The sequence below is a fragment of the Muscardinus avellanarius genome (genome assembly GCF_963383645.1).
Source record: "Muscardinus avellanarius genome assembly, chromosome: 16".
Classification (NCBI taxonomy): Eukaryota; Metazoa; Chordata; class Mammalia; order Rodentia; family Gliridae; genus Muscardinus; species Muscardinus avellanarius.
The window spans coordinates 70,077,457-70,096,271 of NC_137802.1; the positions used below are offsets into that span (position 1 = coordinate 70,077,457).

The 18,815-nt window shown below is 57.6% G+C and overlaps 1 protein-coding gene across 1 annotated transcript in view; it reads left to right on the top strand.

Moving 5' to 3' along the window:
* MGAT5B (alpha-1,6-mannosylglycoprotein 6-beta-N-acetylglucosaminyltransferase B) overlaps positions 1–18,815 on the top strand; it is a gene marked incomplete at both ends in the record, with an annotated part of 65,542 nt that overhangs the window by 32,788 nt on the left and 13,939 nt on the right. Inside the window, 2 exons of the mRNA XM_080712741.1 lie at positions 13,407–13,538; positions 14,900–15,033. Coding sequence (XP_080568867.1) covers positions 13,407–13,538; positions 14,900–15,033 — 266 coding nt within the window. The remainder of the gene's footprint in view (positions 1–13,406; positions 13,539–14,899; positions 15,034–18,815) is intronic.

The following is an 18,815-nucleotide window of genomic DNA, read 5'->3' on the forward strand; positions in this document are numbered from 1 at the left end:
TGGGGGCTGTATCCTGGGAGGCATGGTGTGGTCGGGGAGTTGTGGGAAGGAGGTGCTGCCATGATATGGCCCCTCTGCCCTGCTGGCCGATGACCATCCTGAGTTGGAGGGAGCCAGGCGGGAGCTGTTCCCGAGTGCTGGTGCTGAACCCACACACAGGCTTCTGGGTCTGCAGTCCCTTCCTCCGCTCCCTCCCCGTGGCATCTCGCTGACAGATCCAGCTGTCAGTGTTGTGCAGGCCGCCTCGGAGCTGAGCCTCCCGCCTAGCTGGATAGCTCTTTCCGAAAGGCCCCGTGCGCTCTGTGCTGTGGCCACCCCCGGCTCTCGCTGAGCAGAGAGCTCAGGGGACGCGCCGATGCCATCCCTCTAGCAGAATGCTGTGGGGGCAGTCGGTGTTTGTGTTTGCATAGAATGAAAAGAGAAGCCAGGTGTGGTGGCACACGCCTCTAGTCCCAGTATTTGGGAGGGTGCAACAGGAGGATGGAAGATTTAAGGCCTTGGCAACTTAGAGAGACTCTGTTTCAAAATAAAAGCTAAAAACCCATCAGCCACTCAAGCTGTGTTGAGACAGATCCTGCGGGTGTCAGGAGCCCTCGCCCAGGCTCTACTGCACAAAACCCTGTGAGCAGGGAGTGCGCCGTGCTCTTGCTGGGACCATGCACAGCCCACTTGCTGGGACCATGCACAGCCCACCCGCCCCAGAGGAAGTCAAGTTTACCAAACGGGGCACTCAGCCTGGTTCCACCCTTCTGACCCGGCAGGATCTGGGCCAGAGAGGGGAGAAGGGCTTTCTGGTACCGCTCCTGAAGGAGCGGAGGGCTTCTCCCATGAGCTCCGCGGCTCCGCCTGTGTGGGGGCTCCTCCTCTCCACCTCCACCCGAGTCCTGACCTGCCGAGTGCCACCAGCTCTTCTGGCTGCCCTGCTTACCTCCCCAAGGCCAGGGCAGTGACCGCAGGGGTGACTGCACCCAGGAGGCCCGGATGGAAAGTGCCGGGATGAGGAAATGCCCGCCTGTTGCTATCTCCTTCCATGTTTACACGTTCTCACACACACATACATGCATGCGTGCACACACACAGACACGGGCATGTACATGTCCCTGCACACACACACAGTACACCCCATCCACATGCATGCACATGTGTCCTTGTGCACATGCCCACACATGAGGATGTACATGCAAACTCATACCCACTGCCGTGCGTACACACACACACACATGCACACTTAAAAGCCTCTGTACTCCGACATGCACACATGCATGTGTGGCAGAAGCACACTCCTGCATATGCACACACTCTACGCCTGCACGCACCCCTGTGCGCGCACACACACACACACACACACGTGCACCTCCCACACCACACAGAGAAGCGTGCCTCTGCTTCCCGACCGGCTCCTGCAGATCTAAGCCTCAGAAAAGGGGCTCCAGGGAGCCGGCTCCCTGTCTGCGATGCCAGTGGTAAGTGGGCATCCCCAAGGCTGCACTTGGACACCTGGGCTCTTGGTCCCTGGTGGGGTGTTTGTGCAAACAAGCAGTCCTGCTGCGGGGGGGCAGAATGCAGTAAACAGCTCGGCCCCCTGGGGGGACATCCCCAGAAAGCTGTTACCAGATTCAATTGAAAAACAACTAAAAGTTGTTAAAAATAAAAGCAAAACTGCCTTCCCCTGGAGAATTCCTGGGTTAGGTCGATAAGACCCCCGGGCCGCAGCCTGGGCTGCTCAGAAGCCCCCGAGAGCCTTGGACACGTACCAGCTTTGGCCCCACTCTTGGTGTCTCTGATTTAATGCCCCTGGGGGGGTCGCCTTCTTAATGCTCCCGGGGGGTTCTGGTGAGCATCAAGGGTCCAGAGGTGAGGAATAGGAGACAGTGGTTTTCCTCTGAAACTTCCCTGGGCGCACGGGCTGCACAGCCCTGAGGTCGTGATGTGGTGGCCTGCAAACTGACGTGTGCAAAAGAACCATCCTCGGCGTCCCTGGCGCAGGCTGCGGGGTGGGGCTAGGGCCCGGGTGGGGGCCTGGCCAGGGAGAACCCTATGGAAACAGCCAGAGAGGCGGAGGACTCTTGTGTCCTGCGCCGGGCCCTGGGAGGGGACCTGCTGGTTCTGAACGTACTTAGCACCCTCCCTCTTGGACGTACAGTGCTTCTTCCTTCCTCCTTTGCAGACTGGGGGTATTGGTGGACGTCGTTGGAGGGAAGGGTACCAGCTGTGAGGCCTGGGTGGAGGCTGAGCCGTGAGCCCTCCGCCTGTCCTTCCTGTCGGGGCACAGCCTGGGATGTGCATGCCTCTTCCAGGTTGCCATAGCAAAGGACCACAAAGTGGGTGGCTTAAAGGCCAGAAGTCTGAGAGGGAGGTGTGGGCAGGGCTGGTTCCCTCTGCGGCCGCAGCCGGGGACTGTCCAGGCTCTCCTGGCCCCTGTTGGCGTGCGGGCGTTCTCTGCTGCCCCTCAGCGTCCTTGTCTTGCCGACACAGTGCTCTGATCGCCGTTCATCCCGGCCAGGCCTTCTCCCCGTGCGCAACAGCATCCACACGTCCCGTTGTGAGGACACCAGTCCTACCGGGTTAGGGCCCGCCCCAGAGATCTCATTTTAACTTGACCACCTCTGCAATGACTTTATCTCCAAATAAGGGCTTATGTGGAGGAACTGCGGGTTAAGGTTTCAAATATGAATTCTGGGTGGGGGGTGCAACGTACCCACGGTAACTATTTCAGCTTGGACAGGAGTCCTGGGCATGGAGACCATAGAATGCATGCAGGACCTGCAAGGAAAAGCCAGGAGCTGGAGCCTTAGCTCTCAGCCCAGGAGCAGCACCAGGCTGATACGAAAATATGTCAGCTAGCTGAGTGTGGTGGCACATTCCTGTAATCCCAGTACTTGGGAGGCTGAGATGGAAGGATCACAGGTTCAAGGCCAGCCTCAGCAAGTTAATGAGAAACCTATTTCAAAACTTAAAAAAAAATTAGGGCTGGGATATAGCTCAGTGGTATAGTACTAGCCTTACAAGCACAATAGTCCTCCTTTAAAAAAAAGGACCAAAAAAAGTCAAGCTAAAACAATTAAAATAAAATATAGCCGGGCATGGTGGTGAACACTTGTAATCCCAGCATTTGGGAGGCTGAGACGGGAGGATCCCGGTGTGCGGACAGCCTCAGCTACTTAGGCCATTTGCAACTCAGCGAGACCCTGTTTTAAAATAAAGAATAAAAACATAGGGCTGGGGGTGTAGCTCAGAGGTATAATGCCCCTGGGTTCCATCCCCAGTACCACAAAAAGATAATAAAATATAAAAAGGGCCGGGCGTGGTGGCGCACGCTTGTAATCCCCGCGCTTGGGAGGCGGAGACAGGAGGATCGCGCAGGTTCGAAGCCAGCCGCGCTGGCGTTAAGAGACCCTGTTTCAAAAATATAAAATAGGCCTGGGAGTGGAGTCCGGAGGTAGAAGGGCTTCCAGGAACCCCAGTACCACCAAAAAATAAATAAATAAAATATAAAAAGGGCTGGGGGCAAGCTGGGTGTAGTGGCGCACGCTTATAATCCCAACATTCGGGAGGCTGAGACAGGAGGATCGTGGTTCACAGACAGCCTCAGCTACTTAGTGAGGTCCTCCTCAACTTAGTGAGACCCTGTTTCAAAATAAAGAATTAAAAATAGGGCAGGGCGTGTAGCTCGGAGGTCAGTGCCCCTGGGTTCCATCCCCAGATCTGCAAATAAATAAATAAATAAATAAGGGCTGGGGGTGTAGCTTGGGGGTAGACTGCTCCTGAACTCAATCCCCAGTTCTGCATTAAAAGAGAAAGAAATCACCAGGCGTGGTGGGCGCGCTTGTAATCCCCGCGCTTGGGAGGCAGAGACAGGAGGATCGCGCAGGTTCGGAGCCAGCCGCGCTGGCTTAAGAGACCCTGTTTCCAAATAAAAAAATATAAAATAGGTCTGGGGGTGTAGCCCGGAGGTAGAAGGGCTTCCAGGAACCCCAGTACCACCACCAAAAGAAAAAAGAGAGAAAGAAATCAGCCCTCTGCAACTCAGTGAGACCCTGTTTCAGAATAAAGAATAAAAAATAGGGCAGGGGGTGTAGCTTGGTGGTCAAAAGCCCCTGGGTTCCATCCCCGGGAAGAAGAAAACCGTGTCGCGGAGAGGCGAAGGTCGCCTGAATCCTGCGTCTCTGGCTCAGCTTCCGCGGCAGAAACGTCGCCCTTGACTGGTAAAATGAGCCGCATTTGTTTTGCGCGTTTGTTGCAGCTCAGGAACAGATGTCCGGGGCAGATGTCTCGGCCACTGACGGAGCAACGAGGCTGGACGAACGAGCTGGCTTTTCTCTGTTCCTCGTGTTTCGGCGTTTTAATTAACTGGCTCACTGGAGTGATGTTTGGGGCAGAAGCCACATCTGGCTCTGCTGCTGCCAGATGTGTCTGGTGAGGGAGGAACAAAGCCCCTGATAAGGCTGCTTCACGGCGGTCACGGTGCTGTCTGACATCCCCTCCCTGGCCCCTGCTGCAGTGCGTGCGCAGCCCGAGCCCCCGTCCCCCGGTGCCCCGTCCTCCAGTGCCCCTGTCCCTCAGTGCCCCCGTCCCCCAGTGCCCCTATCCCCCAGTGCCCCTCTCCCTCAGTGCCCCCATCCCCCAGTGCCCCCATCCCCCAGTGTCCCCGTCCCCCAGTGCCCCCATCCCCCAGTGCCCCGTCCCCCAGTGCCCCTCTCCCTCAGTGCCCCTATCCCCCAGTGCCCCCGTCCCCCAGTGCCCCCGTCCCCCAGTGCCCCCGTCCCCCAGTGCCCCTATCCCCCAGTGCCCCTCTCCCTCAGTGCCCCTATCCCCCAGTGCCCCCGTCCCCCAGTGCCCCCGTCCCCCAGTGCCCCTATCCCCCAGTGCCCCTCTCCCTCAGTGCCCCCATCCCCCAGTGCCCCCATCCCCCAGTGTCCCCGTCCCCCAGTGCCCCCATCCCCCAGTGCCCCGTCCCCCAGTGCCCCTCTCCCTCAGTGCCCCCATCCCCCAGTGCCCCCGTCCCCCAGTGCCCCCGTCCCCCAGTGCCCCCGTCCCCCAGTGCCCCCGTCCCCCAGTGCCCCTCTCCCTCAGTGCCCCTATCCCCCAGTGCCCCTCTCCCTCAGTGCCCCGTCCCCCAGTGCCCCGTCCCCCAGTGCCCCTATCCCCCAGTGCCCCTCTCCCTCAGTGCCCCATCCCCCAGTGCCCCCGTCCCCCAGTGCCCCTATCCCCCAGTGCCCCTCTCCCTCAGTGCCCCATCCCCCAGTGCCCCCGTCCCCCAGTGCCCCTATCCCCCAGTGCCCCTCTCCCTCAGTGCCCCGTCCCCCAGTGCCCAGATGTGCCGTGAGTGGGTGAAAGTGAAGCCGCCCCTCAGCCTGCGAAAACCAGCTGTGATCGTCAAAGTTATCTGCATCATTTCAGGCATCATTAGTGGTACATGGCAGGAAGAAAAATGGCTGAGCTGCCTGCCCCTCCACCCATGAGTAAAATTGGGTTTGGTAGGAAATTAGTTGACTTAACTGACAATGATGGAAGCTCAGGAGAATGTCTAAGTAAGGGGACCAGGGGCATCCTTGGCGGCGAGTGAGCGGCGGGCTGGGCCTCGCTAAGGGAGACGACAGGGAGGCGCCCGGGAAGCAGGGAGGCGGGGCCTGGCCGGCCAGCTGCGAGGGCTGCAGGATTGGGGAGCCCAGCTGCTTGGAACCAGTCAGAACTGACCAGGACCAGACTGCTCCCGCGGGAGCTGTGGTACCTGAGCATCCCCGGGAGTCACGGGTTGGAGACTTGAGCTTGGTCAGTGTGAAGGCGCTTGGGGGCGGGGCTTTGGCGGTGGTGGGGTGCTCAGAGCAGGAGGGGGCCTAGGATTGCTCAGCAGATGCTCATAAACTTCCCAGCCTCCAGGACTGGGAGTTAAATAAACCTCTTTTCTTTGTAAATGACCCAGCCTGTGGGATCTTAGTTACAGCAACAGAAAAGGGATTCATTGAGGGAGGGAAAGAAGGGCACGGAGTTTGGGGGCGTGCAGGGAATTAGATCTGCCCAGGTTGAGTAGAGGTGTGCCACGGTGGCAGCGGCGATGGGCACGGAACCTTGGAGGCCCTGGAGAAGATGCTTCCGGGAGGACAATGGGGCCAGCGATGCCAGCTGCTCATTAAAAGTCAAGCAAGAGAGCCGGGCGTGGTGGCGCACGCTTGTAATCCCCGCGCTTGGGAGGCTGAGACAGGAGGATCGCACAGGTTCGAAGCCAGCCTCAGCTACTTAGTGAGGCTCTCAGCAACTTAGCGAGACCCTGTTTCCAGATAAAATATATTTTAAAAAGGGTCTGGGAGTATAGCCCGGACGTAGAAAGCCTCTGGGTTCCACCCCTAGTACCACCAAAAAAAAAAAAAGTCAGGCAAGAGCCAGGCGTGGTGGTGCCCACCCGTAATCCCAGGACCTGAGAAGCTGAGACAGGAGGATCGTGGGTTTGAGGCCAGCCTCAGCAACATAGTGAGGCTATCAGCAACCTAGTAACACCCTGTTTAAGAAAAAGGGGGGGGAGGGAAAGGGGGGGCTCAGAGGTAGAACTGCATTCAATCCCTAGTACCAAAAAAAGAAGGAAAGTCAGGCAAGGAAGAGAATGGAAGTGTCTGGGAACTCTGGCCATGGGGAAATCGTTGTTGACCCTAGGGGGAGCCGTTCTGGTTGAGTTGTGGGGATAAAAGTCTTGAACTTAATGGGCTATGATGTGTGTGAGGGTAGGGGGGGGGCAGTGACCTGGAGTGTAGGTGCGTCACCCCCCCCCCACATCTTATTTTCCAAGATGGGAGAGATTGAAACATGTGTAAGGGAGACGATAAACAATGAAGACCCCGGAGCAAGGCAGCGCTCGCGGCTGGCGGTGGCCCCCGGGAACGGTCTTTGAGGAGGAGGCACAGCCCTCCGTCCTGGCAGGAGAGAACGGAAGAGAGGCAGGTGGCTGGCACAGTGGCGCTCCCCTGTAATCCCACCACCTGGGAGCCTGAGACATGAGCAGGATCGCAGGTTCAAGGCCAGCCTCTGCCACTTAGCAAGACCCCTCAGCAATGGAGCGGGACTCTGGTTCAAAATAATAAAGGCAGAAGGTGTAACTCGGAGGTAGAAGGTCCCTGGGTTCAATCCCCAGTAGGAAAAGCAAACGGAGGTGGGTCGGAGGGTGTCCTGATGGGCACAGGTTGGGCCTGGGATCGGCATTCACCCCCCATGGTTTCTAGAGTATGTTGACTGGGGCAGGGGGAGAGCAGGGGTTCAGCCCAAATCTCCCGCTGGGTTTGTGCCTCCCAAGGCTCCTGCACAGGCCAGTTCCCAGCCTAGGTGACAGATGCTACCCGGAGCAGAGAGATGGCAGCCGGGGGTCAGCCTGTGTCTGGGGCTACCACGGCCCTCCTGACTCAGAGAGCCCCGGGCGGGGAAGTGCCAGCCTGCTACACTTTATTTGTGTGGACGAGAGAAGCCTTGCTGGAGCCAGGATCCACGGGCGGGCGCATGTTACGTAAACCTCTGGTCTGCAAGTGAGGACAGCCTAAGGGCCCAGCTCTTCTCTGCTCCAGCAGCAGCAGCAGCCGCTGTTCCTGGAGCCTGAGAGATGTGTCTGTGGATTCATGGATCCGTCGGCTCTCCTGGGAACCGAGGCCCTATTCTTAGCTCCGAGCTTGCTTACTGGGAAGGAATGCTGGGGAAGGCAGCCTCAGCCTTGCACGAGGTCCCCACCATGGCGGCCCAGTGTGCAGAGGTGCGGCGCCCTCAGTTTCCCTGAAGGAGCCCCACCCCACCCGGGGCCATCGTCACTGAGGCCAAGGGTGGTGAGACGTGCTTCCTTCTGTCCTGGCGTCCCCCTTCCTCTGAGCCGTTCTCTTCATGGAGGGCCTGGCAGCTTTCCTTAGCTGTGGTCCAGGACCCTACCTCCCCAGGGCACATAACCTGGGGCATTTCAGGATCTCCTTTTCAGGTGGCATCATAAAGCTCCTCTTGGGAACAGGAGGGCCAGCCCACCTGCGGGAGGTGGGCTCCATCTCTCTGCTTTCCCAGGCAGCTCCTTAGACGCTCAGGAAAATCTCCGTTTCCTTCTCTTTGTCTGCTGGCGATCTGGGGAGGAGACAGTGGCCTGCCCTAGTAATGGGGCTACAGGAGAGAGGGCGGGAGGGAGAAGGGGAGAGAAGACAGAGGGAAGGAGAGAGAGAAGAGAAGAGAGATAAGAGGAGAGGTGAGCGAGGGTGAGCGGGCTTGCGAGCCAGCACAGCCCTCGTGCTGGGGAGACGGGCCCGGATTGCAGGCTCCCGGGGACACAGCTGTCCGAGGCCACCCGGCCGTGTATTCCCAGTGACCAGATGTGTCTGGAGGAGCAGAGGAGTCCTGTGTGCACTTGGGCATCAGAGCCAAAGGTCTCTGAGCGCTTTGTAGGAATTCTTTTTAATTACGTCCCTCCCACACAAAGGAAGAGCGAGAGGATAGTTTGTTCCAGAATTTGAGCACTACCTGGGGAGACTATTTCTATCCGCAGACCAAAGGCACAGCGAGAAAGAAAAGCGGAGCATTTTTAGCTTAGAAGTGACTGCGGAGAGTCGTCTGAGCCACGTGTTACAGACGTGGAGGTGAGCGCCAGAGGGCTCCGTGTCTTGTCAAGGCCACCCCGCAGACTCACACAGGACTTCTTGCCCTGGGACACTCTTCAAGGTACCAGAATTCAGCGTGTTGATTCCTGGCCAAGCGTTCTGTGCCTATTTATGTTTTTTTTTTTTTGGTGCTGGGATTGGACCCAAGAGCATTCTACCTCTGAGCTACATCTCCAATCTTTTGAACCTTTTTCTTTTGAAATCGGGTCTGGCTAAGGGTCTCACTAAGTTACTGAGGCTGGCTCCTCCTGTCCGAGGCTCCCAAGTACCTCCTGCCTCATCCCTCTTACCCATCCCGTTCTTTGATCTTTTAGCAGACGGGGCTGAGTCCATCCTTTCTGTGATGTCTGTAGAGCCCCGCACTGTCTGTGGCCAGCGGGACATCCCAGGCAGGTGGGGGCGGGGCCCAGCACCTCTGGGAGGTGGAGGCCTGGCTTGGGAGCCAGGACCATGGACGGGTGGCTTTTTTCTTTTCATCCTAGTAAAATGCACTGACATAAAATTCACCACCAGAACCATTTCTCAGGACACAGTTCAGTGGTTTTAAGTATGTTCACAGTGGTTTGAGACCGTCACCACCTCCATCCAGAGCTCTTTTTGCAAAATGGAGGCTCTGCACTTTGTTAAATGTTGACTCCTTCCCTCTCCTTCATAGCATGGCTGTGTGTGTGTGTGTGTGTGTGTGTGTGTGTGTGTGTGTGTGTGTGTGTGATACTGGGGATTGAACCCAGGGACATTCTATCTCCAAGCTACATCCCAGCCGTGTGTGTGTGTGTGTGTGTGTGTGTGTGTGTGTGTGTGTGTGTGTATGGTAATGGGGATGGAACCCAGGGCCCTTCTACCTCTGAGCTACACCCCCAGCCCTATTTTTAATTCTTTATTTTGAAACAGGGTCTCACTGAGTTGCAAAGGGCCTCACTAAGTAGCTGAGGCTGTCCGCAAACCGCGATCCTCCTGTCTTAGTCTCCCAAGTACCGGGATCACCGCGTGCACCACCGCGCCCGGCTTGCATAGCATGACTCCTGTGGTGGGGTGATCTGGGTTGGGTGCGGGAGCTGGAGGTAGCCAGGGGACCAGAAGGACTCCATTTCCTTGGGGCACCCCCCTACTCCCTTCACTTCTCTTAAGTGGCCTGGGGATGTTTGTTTAGAAAGATGCCAGGTTCTAACCACAAAGTGTGGCCCCTCTCCTTGGGGGGCTCTCCCTTTGACCCCGCCCTGATTAATTACCTGGACACACATGGGGAGACCTTGGAGGGAGTCCTTCAGGTGGGACCGGCCGCAGTGCCTCCCGGGCCACCTTTGCTGGAGGTTGCCCGGGATGGGCCTTTTTCACTTCCTACAGCGCCCACTTTGTGTAAAATTGCCCATAAAACTGAAATTGAAGCACAGGCTTTTGCCTGCGGCCGCTCTGCCATGACAGACCCTCTCCACTGAGATTCCTAGTGACGGGAGCGGTGAGGCCCCGCAGAGCCCTCTTCAGCAAAGTCACCTTAAAAGGAAAGCCCACGTCCTCCAGGGCCGGAGCCCACCAAGATTCTCACTGACACCCGGCAGGCACGGCCGGCCCGGGGCCAGCACGCCACCGGCCGGCTCTCCTCTCAGGTCACACGGAGCGCTCTTGTGTCTAAGGACAGCGCAGGAGGTCTGCCAGGGCCCAACCCAGGGGGCCACCCTCACCCAGCTCTTCCCCCAGCCTCTAGCAGAGGCTCTCTGGACCGCGTGCCGTGCATTTATTTATTATTCATTTATTTATTGGGGGGGCACTGGGCATTGGACCCAAGGGCTTTCTACCTTTGAGCTACACCCTCAGCTCTTTTTTTCTTACTTTTTATTTTGAAGCAAGGCCTCCCTAAGTTGCCGAGGGGTCTTACTAAGTTGCTGAGGCTGGCTTCCAACCTGTGATCCTCTTGTCTCAGCCTCCCAAGTGCTAGGATTACAGGCCCGCACCGACATGTCTGACCTGTCACACACATAGCACCGGCTCTTCCAAGAGGCTTGCCTGATCTGGGGAGAGGGTTTTGTGGTGCCTGAAATTGCTGCTGCCCCTGGTGTGGCTGGCAGCCGGAAGCAGGAAGCCACCACACTTGTTCCAGCTGGATGTCAGGGACCACTGCCCCACTCCCATTTATATTACTAAGTTACTAAAACTCTCTGTGGAAACCAACGGGAATGAGAAGCAGTGGCCACACGTCACCTTGGTGCAGGCAGTGGCTCCCAGACACACCTGCGGTTGATACTTGCAGAATCCTCTTGCCTTCTTCCCCAGAGCCCAGTGCCTGCACAAGGAGCTGCTGTCTGCTCCTTCGTTTCTGCAAGGAGGGATAGGCGAGCAGCTTTTTGTCCTTTGCTTGTGGCTATTGTTGGGTGGGTGGGGGAGCGAGGAAGAAGGGACGGGGACTCATCGCAGGAGCCCAGGACAAAAACCAGGCTTTGGGGGTAAGACAGCCAGAGCTTCGTGCAAACAGCCCAGGTTGCTCCAGCCGCCTCCTGGGATGGCGCCGGACCCCCGGGGTCTATGCTCTTTCTCCTTGGCCTTCTGGGTATTTCAACCGCAAAGCTTAAGAGGCATCTGAACCACAGAAGCCCTTGCTTTGAGAATCTGGTGTGGGGTTTGGGTTGGGAAGGGGAGTCCCAGAGGGATGGAGGCGGAGCCTGAGGTCGATTTTAGGTTTATGGATAATAAATGAGGGGAAAAATGATGATAACATTTTTGCATACCTCTCTCCACACTTTGCAACAAAGCTTCTGTCATGGTAGGGGAATAAATGAGACTGGGATGTGCTGGATGGTGGGGGGCAAGCACAGAGAAGGCCCTACCCTCTACTCCCATCTCTCTAGGGCGCAGGTGACCCCTGGCGCCTCGGTCCCCGGCAAGTCCCGCCTCCCCAGCCTCCCCGCATACGTCCATCACAGCCCTGTTGGGACATGCTTGGAGGATGCTACTGTAGCCAGTGTGCTCGGGGGTCAGTGTACACCAGCCCCTCCCCCAGCCTCTGCTCGGGAGGCTCTGAGCATGTGCAAACAGACCTCGGAGCCTCCGGGGCTTGGTACTTTTCCACCTGCTTGGAATTATTTCATGGAGCCGGAGACATAACCCAGGGAACCGACCAGTCAGGGCCCTCGGCCGTTAATAAGTCCGCGTCCTTGTCAAAGCTCGTCCCTCCCTGGCCTGAGTTTGCTTATCTTTCAGATCCCCAAAAGGACTCACGAGGAGGCCCGGGACTCTTCCAGCTCCGGACGCCCAGGCCAGAGGCAAAGCAAAGGACGGGCGTAGCCAGCCCGATAAGGGGTGCGCTCTGCCCACGGGGGCTGTTGAGAGGGGAAGACGGAGCTGGCAGTTCTCTGTACCCGGGTCCCCCTGCCGGGCGTCGGCCTTCCCTGCGCCGGCTCGGCCTCTCAGGGCCAGGCTCTCTCTTTCTTGCTCCCCGGGCAGTCTGTTCAAATCTCTATGTCCACACGCTCGCTTTCCTGGGCTCCGCTACTCCAGGGGCCGGGGTTCATCTCAGCTGTTTTTATGGGGTGCAACTGGGTCCTGGCACCCAGAATATGTGTGTTCGAGAAATGTTGAACGGCGTGCACAGAAAGACAGGACGGGGAGCGCGGGACCTGGGAGTAGGCGGCAGTTCTTGGCCAGGCTTGAGCTCCTGGGCTTCTTCCTCTGGCTCAGTGGGACGGGAAGGTAGAGGGTCCTCTGTGAGCGCAGCCCACTGCACCTGGCCCGGGGTCTCTGCGTGACCTCGGCTGTGACCCCGCAAGGGGAGAGGTGTGGGCTGTGGGGTGGGCTCAGCCGAGGCTCCTGGGGAGGGGGCTGCTGGTTGATGGGTGGGGGCTTGGGGGTAAAGGAGTTTAATTTGGCAGTGGTGGCTGTGGGGACAGGAGGCTTGGAGGCCTTCTCCAGGTGGTGACTGGGGAAGCCATGGGCTGTGGTCAGGTCCTTCAGGTTCTGGCGAGATGACATGAGGTGACATGACCCCCAGGCTCCTGCCTGGCGGCAGAGGGCACCCCCGCCCAGCCTCTCTGCACAGCAGCTTCAGGGTCCCCAGAGCCAGCTCCATGACTGGTCAGGGGGCAGGTCCCCAGATCCCTGCAGGAGCCCAATCAGAGCAGGAGCACAGTCCCTTTTTTTTTTTTTTTGGTGTAGAGGATTGAACCCAGGTGTGTTCTACCTCCAAGTTATACCCCCAGCTCTCTTTTACTTTTTATCTTGAACCAGGGTCTCACTCAGTTGCAGAAGGCCTCACTAAGTGGCTGAGGTGGGCCTGCGATCCTCCTGTCTCGCCCCCCCCCCCGAGTCCTGGGATTATAAGCGTGCGCTGCTACACCTGGCTCGGGGGTACACTTTCAGAGGCAGGAGGTTTGGGATCCTGGCTCCCAGCCAGCGCTGAGGCTGGCTGAGGACTGCAGCCAGCGCTCCTGGTACTGGGTAGAAGTGAAGGGCTCCCGCTCTGGGCAGAGGCAGCCCTGTGGGACGTGCACATCTGTGGCAACAGCAAATGTCGCTCCTTCTCCCCCCCACACACACACACAGGTAGCTGGGGCCAGGGGCCTTGGCAAGCTGGCCTGGGCCCGATCTCAGCCCCTCTCGGCCCTGGTTGGACTCCATTGTGCAGTGGGAAAACTACAGGACAGTTCACGTCTGTCCTTTGTACCTCTGAGCTGAGGGTCTGCACTAACCCCCCCACCCGCGCTTTTCATCTGTGCTTAGTACCCGGAAGGGCTCCAGGCCTCTCTGGCGCCGGGTTGGCTGGGCAGGTGGCTTTCTTTAGGCTCAGACTCTAACGGGCTCTTCTCTCAGTAACTTAGGGGTGCCGCCAGGCCGGGGGAACTGCCCGCTCACTCTGCCCCTGCCTTTTGACCTCATCTACACTGACTACCATGGCCTGCAGCAGATGAAACAGCACATGGGCCTGTCCTTCAAGAAGTACCGGTGAGCGGGAGGGACGGGGGTCTGGGGTGGGGCTGGGGGCCGCCCTGATCTCCCCGCCTCTTCTCTGACACTTCCATCTCCTCCGCCTCCGCCTTCTCCAACCATGAAGAGTCCCGCTCCCCGGCCCCTCTGCTGCCGCATGGTGGCTGAGGTGGGCTCAGAGGTGGCCCAGATTGGGGAGCAGGGGCGTGACCTCTGCTGTGAGGACCTGTGCGCCCCTTCCCGCTGCCCCCTCTCTGGAGCGAGGCCAGCGCCATCACTCCCCGTCTCTCTGCAGCCAGCAGGATATGGGGTTTAATTTAGCACAGAGAGCCCGGCTATTTATTACATTTGCTCCAGTCCCATTGACTGTCCCACATGATTTTATTAGGGGAAAAAAGTGACAGGCAGTGTTATTGCTTTTATTATTAATGTGCGCTCCCTGCGCACTCTGTACTCCTGCCCCCCACCTTCTCAGAGACAATAGTGCCCACCTCAGCATTCTGCGGCCGCTTCTGGGTCATCCGGAAGGACGCGGAGGCCAGGAGCTTCTGGGGAAGGGGGGGTTGCACCTTCGGGATTTACTCAGAGCCCCTCATGGAGTGGGATGGACCGAGCTGCTGCTCCTGCCAGGTGGCAGTCATGCCTAAGAGTTTGTCTCGGTGAGCTCTCTCACTGCTGTGACTCAAAACAACCGACAAATACAACTCAGGGGAAAGAAGATTTATTTGCTCACAGATCTGGAGATTTCAGAGGTTCAGTTCATGTCAGGCCAGGTCTGTGGAGCTCAGGGCATGGTGCAGGGAGGGGAGGGCAGAGGAAGGGAAAGAGAGCATGCACGGGCATTGTTTTCACATCACAGAGACCAGAAGCAACGGAGAGCAAACAAGGAGATTCAGAGACACAGATAAGAGTCCCTACGGCCGTCCCCCCAGGGACTCACCGCCCTCCAGTCACACCCCATCTGCCTGGGTTGCCACCCAGTAAGTCCATTCACAACAGATCTGTATACCCTGACGAGATCGCAGCCCTTATGATTTAATTATATCAATTCTGAATCAGTGCATGAGCTCTTTCAGGGGACATCCTGTATCTAATCACAGCAGTTTCTGAACACTCACCTGGGACCAGGACCCAGGAGCTCCCCAACAACCCTGAAATAGTTGGGCTGTTGTTATTCCCCCTTGGCAGATGGAGAAGCTGACCCAGAGAGGTTAAGGCCTTGCTGTCGCCCAGGAAGGCAGTGTCGGCGCCCAAGCTCTAGGGATACGCTGCGCTACCCTGACCCAGCCGCCAGCTGGTTCCAGGGTCCACGGCTGGGCCCACTCAGGCCGAGGACGTACAGAGAGGTGTGACCTTGATTCCTGATCTTTTGAGGGCAGGTGCCGAATCCGGGTCATCGACACCTTCGGGACAGAGCCTGCGTACAACCATGAGGAATACGCCACGCTGCACGGATACCGGACCAACTGGGGCTACTGGAACCTCAACCCCAAGCAGTTCATGACCATGTTCCGTGAGTGCCCGGGGTGGGCAGGGCAGGGCTCACCATCGTGAGGTGGCACAGAAGAGACTGGGTCAAATTGCCCCCTCCCAGTGGGGGAGCGGGATATGTGCCAGACACCCACCTTCCCCTCTTAGCACCTACACGCAGGACAGGGAGCCAGTGTACATCTGGGGGCAGCGGTCACAGAGGAGCGGCCCGTGGGTGACCTACGCAAGGCCAGGAGGGCACTGGGCACACAGGTCAAGGCCAGGGCTTCCGCGCCTTCCAGAGCAGGCTGGAGAACTCTGGTGGACGGCGAGGGAACAGGCAAGCTTTTCTAAGCAGCGGGTGTTCCCAGAGTCCTAGGTTCAAAAGATCAAGGCGGGTAGCAGGAAAGGAAGTTTTATGGAAAGGTGGCCATGCTGGGAAGGGCTGTGCCGAGATCAGGCGTCTCAGCCCTGGCTTCAGGGTGCTGTGAGGAGCTGTAGGTTTAACTAGCAGAAGAACCGGGGCGGGTGAGGGGGGCCCAAGCAGCCGTGGCCACACCGTGGATGGCGGATGGCGGGTCGTCCACCTAGGTCCGCCTCCGCCAGTTGGGCGGAGAAGTGCTGATGCCTTGAGAGGGCAGGCGAGCTGAGGTCCCGCACGCACGGGGGCCATCCCCGTGGGGCGACTGCTCTGTCTAGGGGCGGCCTCGTGCCGGGCTGATGTGCCTGTGGGCTCGCTGTCCTGGGAGGCGTGCGTGATGGTCAGGGACCTGCAGGTATCACTTCAAGGGACCGGGAGAGGAAGACGTACAGCTGGCAGTAGGACGTCCCTGCAGACCTCGCGCGGGCCTCCTCAGTCTGGAAGGGGAACGAGACGGGTTAGGGAATTTTACCTCGTACTGCCGGTTTGGGGAGAACACTCCTTAGGGGATAAACATGCCCCTGTGCAGAGCTGAGCCGGAACCTGAAGACAGACGCGGGAGGCAGAGATGCCGAGCTTTACCCTGCGTTAGTTACCCATCGGGCATCTGCGGGCCCCGAGGAAGAGTCGGTGCCTTTAGCAAAAGCAGTATCTGGATATGGAAAGAACCAGAAGGTTCTGGAAACATCACAACTTACTTAAGCCTCAACATTGGGGTTGATGGGGAATAAAGCCACAGGTGGGGGCTTTGGTCATTGGTGGGAATCTGAAGACTGGGGGCTTATGGCAAGGAACTGGATGAGACATGAGCTTTTTTATTTTTATTTTTATTTTGCGGTACTGGGGATGGAACCCAGGGCCATTCTACGTCCGAGCTACACCTCTAGCTCTATTTTTTTCTTCTTTCTTTTGAAACAGGGTCTCACTGAGTTGCAAAGGGCCTCGCTAAGTAGCTGAGGCTGGCCGCAAACCGGGATCCTCCTGTCTCAGCCTCCCGAATGCTGGGATTACAGGCGTGCGCCACCACTCCTGGCTGTCATACTGGATTTTGAAAAGAAAAAAAAATGTGTGTGTGTGTGGTACTGGGGATTGAACTCGGGCATTCTACCTCCAAGCCTCCTGACCTCCAGCCCTCTTTATTTTGAAACTGCCTCGTTGAGTTGCTGAGGGTGGTCTTGAACCCATGATCCTCCTTTCTTTCTTTCTTTCTTTTTTTTTTTTTTTTATTTTGGTGGTACTGGGGTTCCTGGAAACCTTTCTGCCTCCGGGATGCACTCCCAGATCTATTTTTTTAAATATATTTTTATTTGGAAACAGGGTCTCTTAAGCCAGCGCGGCTGGCTTCGAACCTGCGCGATCCTCCTGTCTCCGCCTCCCAAGCGCGGGGATTACAAGCGTGTGCCACCACGCCCGGCACGCTATTTTAAACGAGAGTCTAAAATATATCCACACACTGACGCTCTTAGATGCAGCCTACTGAAAATAATTTAATCTTCCCTTGGCTACGGGGTCAGCCCTGGCTCTCTGGCGCACGCAAGGCCCGCCCTGGGGGTGCAGAGGTGCAGGGGTGGCTCCAGGCTGCTGCTCCGCGAGGCTCCTGCCGGGAGTCTATCAGCTGTCACCTTCAGTCGTTCATCCTCTTAGACAGAGTCCTGCTCATCTAATTTGTGGCTCTTTGAAGGCTCTGGGCCAGAAAGCCAGATAAGCACCCTTGTTAGGACTGTGTCTAAATTAAGAGGCAAGCGGGCTCCCAGCAGAGTCCTGCGGGGTGCACGGAAGCGAGATGTCGTCTTTATTTAGCCTGTCAAATCCGCCGCGTCTCTTTGGGACCCTCAGAGTTTTTCTTCTCCAGGGCCTCCGCGGTGTTAGAGGAAGATGCTGTTTCTGAATCACTGAGCGATGGCCTGATTGTAACTGGGAGGGTGGGAAGGTGGAAGGTTCCTGAAGCCCAGTGTCCAGATGGGGAAACTGAGGCCCAGACAGGTAGGACACGGCGCTGTGGGAGCCAGGCTCCCTCCCCTGCGCCCATTTCTGGCTGCTCTCCAGGAGTGACTGGGCTGGGGTTGGGTCACAGGGAGCAGACTTGGGGGAGGGAAAGGAGATGGAGGGGACGGGAGGGGCTGATCCGGTCCAGGCTGGGGAGGAGGAAGAGTTACGGAATTGGCGCCCTGCGTGACTAGCCCACTTGGAAGGAAAGTGGTCCGAGAGTCGAGGGAGAGGGACCTGGGGATCGGGAGCAGAGGAGTGGGCCTTTCAGCCAGAGCTCTTGAGCTTACATTGGGTTCCGCTGTAGGTTCTCGGGAGGGAACGCCATAGAGAAAGACTCATTTACATATACGAGCCAGGCCAGACTCCAGATGGCCTAAAGGGCGGCGATGGGGCGGGGGGAGCAGAAAATGGTTAACCAAGACTTTTGCGATAACCTACACTGAGAAAGGAGGTCTTGTCCCAGGGTGCAGTCTGCTAGATATGGAGCCCCTGACTGGCAAACTCCTACTCACCTTGCAAAACCCCAAGTCCAGTGTCTCTTCTTTTTACTGTGGCTCTCACTGGCCTGTATTGCCGCTTTATTTTCTTTTTGGTGCTGGGGATTGAACCCAGGGGCATTCTACGTCTGAGCTACACCCCTAGCCCTTTTTACTTTTTCTTTAGAAACTGGGACTTGCTAAGTTGCTGAGAGTGTGGCTGAGCCGCAGAGGCTGAATCCAACCCTGCGATCCTCCTGCCCCAGCCTCCCAGTACCGGGATTACAGGTGTGCGCCACCACGCCCTGCTCACCCTTATTTTTATGGTTCCCAAACCTAAGTCTGTAAAGGCATGTACTGAGGTACGTTAGTTATTTCCTTCTGTGTTGATTTCCTGATAGATTATGAACGGCTGAAAAAAAGACCACGAACTGATTTACATTCACCTCTGGCCTCTCTGTGGGGCCTTTGAGAATGTTAATTGATAGAATAAACTGAAGAAAGGGAGGGTCGGGACTGGAGGAGAGGGGCTGGCCCCTTTTGATGACGTAGGGAGTTAAATCCCTGCACACACCTGGGGCCCCAGGCGCTCTCTGCCTGCTGGCTAATGGGTGGCAATACTTCCCTGTCTTGGTCCCACTAGTTTATCTAATTGTGTTCTAGATCTGTCCCTTCTGGTGGAGTGAAGGGCTGCTTAGTGATGGGTTCTTCAGCTGCTGGGAGGACAGGGGGCGGGGGCAGGAGGGAGAGCCGCCCAGGTGCAGCTCCAGCTGGAGCCAGGGGAGGGCTGGCGTCCAGACCACACAGAGAACTCCAGGTGGGGCGGGGAGGCGCTGGAGGAGAGGTGGGCTCCTAGACCCATTCATACAGTGGCCAGAATTTCAGTGAGCCTTGGGAGCGCAGCCGCAGGAACCCATCCTCTCTCCTAAGAGACGCCAC